This window comes from Limanda limanda, chromosome 3 (assembly GCF_963576545.1).
Source record: "Limanda limanda chromosome 3, fLimLim1.1, whole genome shotgun sequence".
In the NCBI taxonomy this organism is placed as follows: domain Eukaryota; kingdom Metazoa; phylum Chordata; class Actinopteri; order Pleuronectiformes; family Pleuronectidae; genus Limanda; species Limanda limanda.
This window is the reverse complement of record NC_083638.1, coordinates 14,082,350-14,092,566: the sequence shown is the minus strand read 5'-3', so window position 1 is coordinate 14,092,566 and position 10,217 is coordinate 14,082,350. Positions and strand designations below refer to the sequence as shown.

Genomic DNA, 10,217 nt, shown 5'->3' with positions numbered 1-10,217 from the left:
CGCTGCACAAGCATATACGTTTTTTCCATAATTTACTTCAAAGATAGTGTGTTGTCCATTTTAAATACAAAAATGCTACATTAAATATACATGTTAGTCTTTAATACAAATAGACTCAGGCGGCTGCAGCGATTAAGACCATTCTTGTTACATTTCAGGATTAACCATTCAGAAACTAAACATTTTTTGAGGATAAGCATTTACTCAGAAAATAACTGTTCTTAGAATCTGCTTCGTCATTCTTTTTTTCTTTTTGTTTCTTTTTTAATTGCAACCACACAAAATAAATAAAAGTCCGAGTGAGTGGAAAATAGCCAGGTATTAAATGTTTGACATACCTTTCTTTAGTTCATAAGGGGAGTCTTTACAAAGATCTACCTGCGTTTGGCCTCTGACTTTCTGGCTCTCCCTCACCAAAGCCTCTGCTCTATTTAACACAGTCTGGTTTAATCCATTGAAATGTGCCGTGGAGCCCGTGGTCACCGAGCCGTGGTTACTGTGAAGGTGTCCAAAGCTGCCGCCATAGTTCGTGTAGCCGGGGTAGAAAGGGGAGGTGTAGTACAGCGGCCTGGAGAGCACCGTGCTGTTGGGGTGCGGGCACTGGGGCGAGGACCGGGACGGGGACGCGCCGGTGCCCATCACCGAGCTCTGCGCCAAACCGGCACAGGTCTGTGGCGCGTCGCTGCTGCTGCTGCTGCTTTTACATCTGTCCGAGGACGTGGCGATCTCCGCCAGGGACCACAGTTTGGGTTTAGGGGCCGAGGGGGGCGAGTGGATCACGGAGGTCACGTTGCTGGTCACCGAGGCCGGTGCGTGGCTCAGGTCTGTGGGCTTGTCTTGTTGCGCAGCGCTCGGGTTCCCCCGGGGCACCGCGGAGGGAGACGACGTGGTCGGTTTGGCGGAATCCGGCAGAGAGTCTGTAGTCCGCTCCTCCTGCTCTTTACAGTCCGAGTCGCTCAGAAGAGGCTCCGTGTCTTTGCCGTGGCTCTCCTCTTTAAACCTGTCACAGCCAATGTCCCCTGGGTTCAGCAGCTTGTGATCTAAAGCGCAAATAAAGAGCAGAATTAGTGGCAAATAAGGGGAAACGAAGATAAAACTGGAACATGTGTTTGAGGTAATGGTGAACACCAGTGCGAGATGAAATCGGATCTATAAAAATAATCAGGCTACTTATGTATGGTCCCTCTAAAAACAATTGTGTAATTGACCTTATTAAGATATGTGCCAGCATAAAAAAATATGAATGAGCTCTACAATTACAAAAGAGTATGAATCGTGCAACACAAACAGGAACAATGTGCTGGGAATTTTAGCCTGAACACACAGCATGGGGACTATTTTGAATTACAAATAAATATTTTCTGTATGAATTTTTTTTCCACGTGAATAATTATGGTTATAAATATTCAAAAGTAGTATTTAATTATCATATAATGGCAGTCTCTTTTTTTTCCAGTGGAATAGCCGGCGCAGTGTACACCAGCTGTATCCTTATTATGCTCTTAAAGATAAATTGACTGCTAAACACTTTGCGTCACCAGCAATTTCAGCTCCTGAGAAGTCAAACGAGGGGAGTTCAAGGTGATTATTATTTAAAGCAATTGTCCCATTATAAATAATATACCACCATTAACCAGCAATCAATTTTGCACCCTGAGTGGAAACGACTGCGATGAAAAATTGATGATTCTTTTCTGCCTGTGTTTTTTTTCCCCTTTCTCTCTCCTCTCCTTCCTTCCTTCCCCCCTGCACAACCGACCTGCTTCCGTGTCTGTGGAGTCTCCCTTGTCCGTGGGCTTGCTGGGCTCGTCGTCGTCGTTCTTCTCCAGGTCGATGTTCTCGTCCTCCTCCTCGTCCTCGCTGCGGTTCCGCGGGGTCCACGTCATCTTGTTCTCCTTCTTTAGCCTCCTCCTGGCGTTGGCGAACCAGGTGGACACCTGGGTGAGGGTCATCTTGGTGATGATGGCCAGCATGATCTTCTCGCCCTTGGTGGGGTAGGGGTTCTTGCGGTGCTCGCTGAGCCAGGCCTTCAGGGTGGCCGTGGCGTCCCGGGTCGCGTTTTTACGGTACGCCGGGTCACCGTAAGGGTAGCTGCCCAGGGGCGACCCGTAAGGGTGGTATCCTAACGAGCCGGCCATACCCGTGGTGTGGTCGTAGGGAGAACCCTGTAATAACACAAAATGAAAAAGAGAAAAGTTTGGTTAAGTTCAATCACGGTCCCTTTTTAAAAACTCCTTCAGAATATATTAAAAAACAACCTCTGACAAACATGAACACGCGCGCACACGCACGCGCATTAGCATAAGCACGCGTGCACACACACACACACACACACACACGCACACGCACACACACACACACACACAGACACACAAAAACACTGGCTGTAATCCAGCTCAAGTTTGACTGCTTATGGAGTTTGTTAGAACTTGGGCATCGGAATATTGTCGCTGTCTTTATTTTGTCCTGTTATCTGCGTGATGTCAGCCCCACATGCAGCTGCTTCCATTCCTCACGCTATTAAAACAAATAATATAATAAATAATAACGTGTTGTCATTATGCACGATGGGCCCAGCGCTCTGTGTCTCTGTCTTTTCCTAATGGGATCACAGTTTCCCTGGTATAATAGGCCTGCAGAACCACGTCTGCTTGAATCACTAGTGTCGCCGTGTGATCGCTCACTGCGAACACAACTGGAGCCGATCACAATATTATCTCTGGCTCTGTTCAAAAGTTGCAAAAAATTCAAGTTTGACGAGCAGAAGAGAGAAGAGAGACAAACGCAGTGACCTAAATCGCCTTCAGACGCTGCGTTGTCGCCAGTTTTGAGTGAAGAGTCTTCGGCAAAAACATGCTCCTCTCTTATATAGAAAATACTGCAAATAACTTCAGATCCACACAATTCCTCATTAATCAGTTGAATAAATTCAAATTTTCACAAATTCGTGTTTCACGGAGCTGCCATTCTGTAATTTTTATATCCCTCCACATTCATCATGACGCACAATTCTTCCTCCTAATCGCTGCACTCCAAAGCGGACACTCCAGGCTGCTGGAACGAATTATACTGTCCTCGCTTCCCCCCCCCCAACACACACAGAATCACCACAATAATCACCTTGAGTTTACTCACCACGTACGAGGTGAATGTGGCCGCTGCCGCCGCGTCCGCGCTGTACGGGAGGTGCGAGCTGTAGCCCGGCGACGCGCTGGAGAACGGACTAGATCCGGCGTAGGGCGCAAAGGCAGATCCGGAGGAGGATCTCCCCAGTTCCTCGGTCCTGGGTCCGGACAGGACGCCGGTGCTGTACGCAGGGCACGAGTACAGGGCCAGGGAGGCGGACGGCTGGTACAAGTAGCCCTGAGGATACGCCATGCTGAAGAGCCGCGGAGAAGAAGCCACTTAACTTGCGCACTTTTTCTTCTCCCCCCGGTGTTATGTTCTTTACGCGCTGCTGTCGGAGCGCATAGAGCCGTGGCTGGGTGCGTGCAGACCCGCTGCCTGTCCCCCCCTCCTCTCTGGGTGATAACAGTGGAAGAAGCAGGAAGAAAAAAGTAGAAAAAGTCACTAAATAAAGCTTTGATTTTTTTTTTTGTTGTGGGGGGGAGATGGATTATTGAGCCAGCCAGCCAGTCACTGCGCGTCGGATGGGTTTTATTCTTCGTGATTTTTCTGTTGCTCCCTTATCTGAGTGGCACCGACGCTGCAGAAGTTTTTTTTCTACCCGTCGGACGGGGGCTTTGCTTTGGGAAGAGATGTCCTGCCAAGATGCTAAGTTGGAAATTGAGGATCCCGACGCCTACTACGCCGCGCCGCTACGCTCCTCCTCCCGGGGTGTAGCCACCGTCAGGAAAAAGGCAAAGCTTATGTTGGGCAACCACAGCACCTAACCCAAATCCATGCTCTCTCTACTCTCTCTCTCTCTCTCTCTCTCTCTCTCTCTCTCTCTCTCTCTCTCTCTCTCTCTCTCTCTCTCTCTCTCTCTCTCTCTCTCTCTCTCTCTCTCTCTCTCTCTCTCTCTCTCTCTCTCTCTCTCTCTCTCTCTACGTCTCTCTCTCTCGCCCCCCCTCTCTCCCTCTCCTCCTCCTCCTCTCGCGTTAACTAACAATCCTCATTCTCTATTTCTCCAATTTTTTTTGTCCTCCTTTAACAAGCCTCGTTGCAAGCGCGTCTGGCAGCCCCCCCTTCGGATGGCGACATCATGCGAGGGTCTGTCAACTCCCCAACTTTCTTCTTTTTCTCTCCCCCCCCCTTTCTCTCCCCCCCTCCCAAATAGGAAGCCGTCACTTTCACACTTGATCAATAACAAATCGGCTGTTGTGTGCCAGGATGTGGGCTCGCAAGATACCGACAGGATCCACCGCTGTGCGCGCTCTCTCTCTCTTTTTTGTTCTCCTTTCTTCGTGCGTAAAAGAGAAAAAAAAGTCTTCATTTGAAAATGTGTGCGTTAAATCAACGGTGCGGGTGCTGCTGCGTGATCTCCGTGCGCCTTCGTGTTAAAATCCGCACTGGGAGTTTTTCGGATGGATTTATCGCTGTTGTGCTCGTCGACTTTCTAACGCCATCGGTAAGATATCTGACAGCTGAGGAGCAAGAATAAAAAAAAAAAGTTACGACGGCGCAAACAGCAGTCCTCGACAGCTGTAGGAGAATATCAGAATAGGTATTGTTTGTCAACAAACTTTTCCTCTGTGACAGTTGTGTGTTGTGATTGCGGGAGCGTGTTGTGTTTGAGCGATTTACCGTGGCTACGCTTTGATAGGGTTTGCAACAGATCCCGTAATAAACCTGACACACACACACACACAAACACTCACACACTCAGAAAGTCATAAACCCTCAAGCCAGGGCAGATTAGCGGCAACTACACCAAATCCGCCCGGACCCGTGGATGTAATCTCATTTGATGGCTGCAGATACTTTTGTTTGCGGAAATGTGAGGCAGCCGAGAATTATTTAACAGGTCACTCTTTTCAGCAACCACTGTTATTTTTAATGAGCGTGAGATATAGTAAACAAATGCAAAATGTCTTTTACGCATGATTCAGACATTTAAAATATAATTTATAATTGTTATTACGGGTATACTTACTATTCTTGCTATTATAATAATTTAATTATTACTTACGGTACAAGTCGTAGTATGTATTTTATAAATATGGTCTTATAATTCCTAGAAATAACTGCGCCTTTTACTGCGGACACCAAACATGGCTTTGGGAAATGATTAGTGTCTGATTCGAAGTATTTTAACTGTGTTTTAAAATAGCTCGGTTTTCATTCTGCTGATTGACTTTCCAGTTCAAGTCTCAGATAAGCCGAAAGGGATCGCTGTAGGCGCTGCTAAAAGAGTGTGTGCACTCACTCACTCACTCACGTGTTCCCTTCTTTACGCTCTGAAAACCCTCCAGAGAGCAAAGAGCGATGACGCGGGTACAGTGGGAGAGCGAGAGAGAGAGAGAGAGAGAGAGAGAGAGAGAGAGAGAGAGAGAGAGAGAGAGAGAGAGAGAGAGAGAGAGAGAAAACGAAGAATGGACGCTGCACTGTAGTCTAATCAGGTGACAGTGATACTACAGTACGTTAAGACAATCCGCTAATTACTGGAACTTTTCTAATAACAGCAGCAGTGGCAGTTATCATCCACACTCATGTTCCAAAGCCGGGAAATAGCAGATTATAACCTTATTGTTATAGACACAGGGTTGTTGTTTTTTATATTGACAGTATCATCCGTCAGGTTTTCAGAACCACCTCCACTTTTTATATTTATTTGAGCCAAAATTACGCACAGAACCGGGGCCAGTATTTCATTTATTGCTAAAAAAAAAAGTTGACGGTGTCGTGAGGGCTCTGTGTCCATGCGTCTGGTTCCTCGGGTGAGAGCAGCTCTCTCTGAAGGAGGAGGAGGAGGACCCATGATTGGAGATCACGCAGCATATAATAGGAGTAGGTTATGGCAAACCGCTGCCGCCCCTCAGCTCCGCACTGGTACAGGAAGAGGTGTTAGGTGAGTATTGCTCATTTGTGTCTTTTTTTTAATGTGGACATCGGCATTTGTGCGTAAAAGTGGATTGGACTTCGCGCGTATTGCTGATCCGAATCTAAATTCCTTGTACGTACGATGTTTTGGCAGTTTCCAACTTTGCAGCCTCTTCCTCGCTATCGCTTATTCCGATATTTTCCCCTGTTTTTTTTTTCCTCCCTCCCGCACGGAGACGGCTTTACGTGGCAAAATAATACGCGAATGAAAGATGGTGCATGCCACTTAAAAATGCCTCAGGGAGCGAGTGTAATCTAAATTGGATATAGAGGCTATTATTACACAACATTATGCGTCGTGGCGGACTAATTGCGCGGCTGGGCGAGTTAAACAGTCAGTTAATGTCGTGGCGGACAGGTTTCTGGAGCGCACAAGGTCAGCGGTGCTGCTCCCGAACCTGCTCCGTGGCTCACAGAAAAAAAAAAAAAAAAGCTCGAAGTGTTCATGGGATTTTTAACCATTCTAAATCTGTGTCCTAAACCGATTAGTTGACACCAATTTTTCTTTGATGTATTAGCTGAGGGCTTTTGCCACTTGGAAGCCAATTGAAATTCAAAACAGTTTTTCGCTCCAAATGCTTTGGGGAGATTTGCTGCAAATAATGGATGTAATTTATTTTTGACCTTGCATTTTTTTTCTGAAGAGGGAGGTTATTAAATGATTAAACATATGTGCCCTGTACTACTTGACTAAACAACTGGCATCCTATACGGCTATGATTAGCTATTTTAATTAAAGTAATTATTATGACAGCAGTAATTTACAAGCTGTATTTATGTATTTTAAAACGTGATAGCCATGGAATCTGCTTGTATTATTACTGCACTTTGTGTGTTTATTTTCTTATGTTGTTAGTAATGTTACTGGTACAAAGTTGTGTTTTTTACATTTGTATTAAAAAATAATAACTGATTGTTTGTTTATTTGAAATCTGTTTAGATCCAGGTTGAGGAAGTCTTATGTCACCAAGCAGTAACACACACACACACACACAGAGACACACACACGCACACACACACAACCACACACACACACACACACACACACACACACACACACACACACACACACACACACACACACACACACACACACACACACACACACACACACAGCAGATAAAGCTGATGCCCCAGTGACATTTTTCAATAAGTTCACTTTTTATAATCATGACACATATTGACACAAATTGACACACATGCATTTATCTTCCAATACTCCACGCAACTCCTCTTTTTTTCTTAAACCATTTCATTGAAATGTTTAGTGTTTCTTGATAAATATCACAGACATTACCTGCTACACAATTCAGATTTGATGATTTAATTTTACCGTAAAAATCGCACACAATTTACATGAAACCCAGTGAGACAATTTCAGCGAAGAAAATATCTTTCTCTTTCTCTGTTCTTGTGATCTCTTTTTCTTTTATTGACCTGAATGAAGATGTATGGAGCAAGTGTGTGTATGTGTGTGTGTGTGTGTATGTATTCAGATGGGGGCTACCCCTCTCTCCACACTCCCCCAAGATCCCTGCGAGGCTGAATGGCACGGCTCTGGATTGGCTAAGTGATGAAATGATGACCCTATTATGAGAAGCGGTTCCAAAATGAGAGGTATCAGACAAAGATTGCAGCCGTCTCTCGCTGACACGCCGTCCTCCTGCAGCACACTGCCAGCTGCGCAGATGATGATTGATTCGCCTGAGGAGGATCACAGGAAGCACCCATTGATTTTCTCCTCAGTGTTTTATCAAAAATATTTATTTACAGTTGTATCCATAGAGCACATCCAGACTTCACCCCACATCCCTATGTTTCCAGATGGGGGAACGGCATAAAGGGGGGATCATTCTCCGTGCTCCGTGACAAGACAAATTACCTGTAATATTATTTCAGAAATGAGTCAATAGGCTCAGTGACTAAACGAATATTGATTGGATATAATGAAGCCTGAGTGTGAATATGAGCTCTTCCAGGGGCCCTGCTGCCGCCTCTAGCATTTATACAGTGACGCCAGACCTCTCCATCTGAGTGTCTTACACACGCAACAATACAGATCTGCTCCTGCAGCTGGGACAGAATCAAGCTTGTGTTCGACAACATCACAGATGGTGAATCCACATAGTTAACATTCCCTTATTCCTCTCACTGGTGTGTACCTGTATATTCTGATTCCTGATCTGAGGGCTTCCGCGCCTGACTGTTGTCTAACCAGACCGATGGATAATTTCATGTTTGTTTTGAAGGCGCTATAGGTGCCATATGCTAATCATCTAAATCCCATACTACTTAAAAGCTCTGGAGGCACGTAGGAGGCAACTCCTGCAACGCCTTCACCAAGGTAAAGTGATACAACGTTACAAAATCAAATGACTACCAGAATGCTAAAACCACAGTGTGGGAGCCGTGCCCTAGATATTTGCACTGACTTAATCCAATTGGAATAGTATGAGTGAGTTGCAGGGGCTCCCAGGTTTGTTGCTTGCTTATGTATGTGATGCATAATAGAAGTTGACGAGGTTGGTGATAGATCACAGCCCAGGTAATATAAACACATTAATCCCTTAGGGTTCATGTGCATGTTGTTTTTTTTTTTTTTGTATTTTTCTCTTCCTCTTTCTCCTTCTATCAGTATCTCTCTCTCTCTCTCTCTCTCTCTCTCTCTCTCTCTCTCTCTCTGTTTGACCCCCCCCCCTCCACCACCACCACCACCACCACCACCTCTCCTCCTCCTCCCCCCTTGTTCATCATCTCTCCCCCCTAAATGCGTTAGTGGAGCACAAACCAGCAGCAGCCTTAATCTGTCAACATGCCCTTTAATTGGTGGGAGAGAAAACAACACGTGCTCCTGGTTTGTGCCATTCCTAAGTGCACATGCCAAAGAAACACAGAGTTCATCAAAGAAGCCATCCCGGGAGAGCTCGGGCGTAATTAAAAGTATCTTTTAATAGGCTTGTAATGCTGAGCCTGACTCTTGTTGCCTTAAGTAGAGGGCAAACTCTGTGGCTGGAGACGGACATGCGAGGGGCTTCTGCCCGGAGGGGGGGGCGGCCTGTAAACGATACGTCGCCCTTGCCATCATCAGACATGCAGTCTCCGCCTCAGTCACCGCGGCCCGGGGGTCAACAGCCCACTTCTCCTGGCTCCTGCCGCGGACACCTCGGGCTCGACCGCTTCCATGTTCTTTTGTCCCCCCCCCCCCCGTCCCAAAAGAAGGATTCTCCTCCACAACATCACCTCTCCTCCACCTCCTCCCCGGCCACTTTGGCAAGTCGTGTTCCGCCTCCCACTCGGGCAGCCGTGGCGGGGAGCGAGAAGTGGGACCGAGGGGTTGATTCGGGGCCTGCTGCACTGTAATCAAATGAGACTGCTTAGGGGGGGAGAGGAGAAGGAGAAGGAGGAGGAGGAGGAGGAGGAGGAGGAGGAGGAGGAGGAGTATTATGTTCTGTCGTGCATTCCACTGCAGCATTGTTGCTTTTTTTTTGTTTTTGTCAGGGCAGACTTTGATGCCGTATCCCCTTACCTTTGTAGTCCCGGCAGCCATGTTTCATAAACACAGAATGGGAAACATCCTCAGCATTAGAAATTTAGATTGCCGTTTTCCTCCTCAGCATTCCACACGTGCCCGGTCGCATTCTCCATCTCCCAGCGCTGGGGTATTAAGTTTCCTCTCCCATGCCTGTGATACATTTAAACATCTTACAATCAGCTCCCTTTTATTCGGTGTGTCATGTATAATCTGTGGCAACAACAATGCCGGCAAGGCTCTGTGTTCCTCTCGCCCTTCAGGTACTGAAGTATTCCGCCGCCACTGTTTTGTTTCAGGACAATCGCGCTTTGCAAAATGCTTACACGCTGGAAATTGAGAAGGTGCCAGGTGTTCAGTTTAGACCTTGTCTTTATGATTGAGAGTGTAATATTAATATCAAGCTGAGCATTCCATAGTGTGCTCCTTGCTTTGTTTTATCACGCGGGGAATAGTCTCTGCTCCATTGTCTTTGTAGTTAACTGAAAATCTCCCTGGGATACAGTGTAATGTTATTCTAAATCTATCTTAACTCATTAAAACCCAAAGTGTTCAGCACTGCTTCCCGTATTTTATTGTCTCACTGCCGTCTCCTCAATACACTGTATTCTCAGCAGACTAATTTCACATGTAATTGAATATTTAA

General features: G+C 46.3%; 1 protein-coding gene across 1 annotated transcript; it reads right to left on the bottom strand.

Moving 5' to 3' along the window:
- Window positions 1-321: 321 nt before the first annotated feature.
- On the bottom strand, window positions 322-3,378 carry irx5a (iroquois homeobox 5a). Its single transcript, XM_061068823.1, has 3 exons — window positions 3,136-3,378; window positions 1,760-2,165; window positions 322-1,019 (listed from the first exon to the last, which is right to left on the bottom strand). Exons 1-3 carry the CDS (start codon window positions 3,376-3,378, stop codon window positions 322-324), a joined length of 1,347 nt encoding a protein of 448 aa, XP_060924806.1.
- Window positions 3,379-10,217: the final 6,839 nt, after the last annotated feature.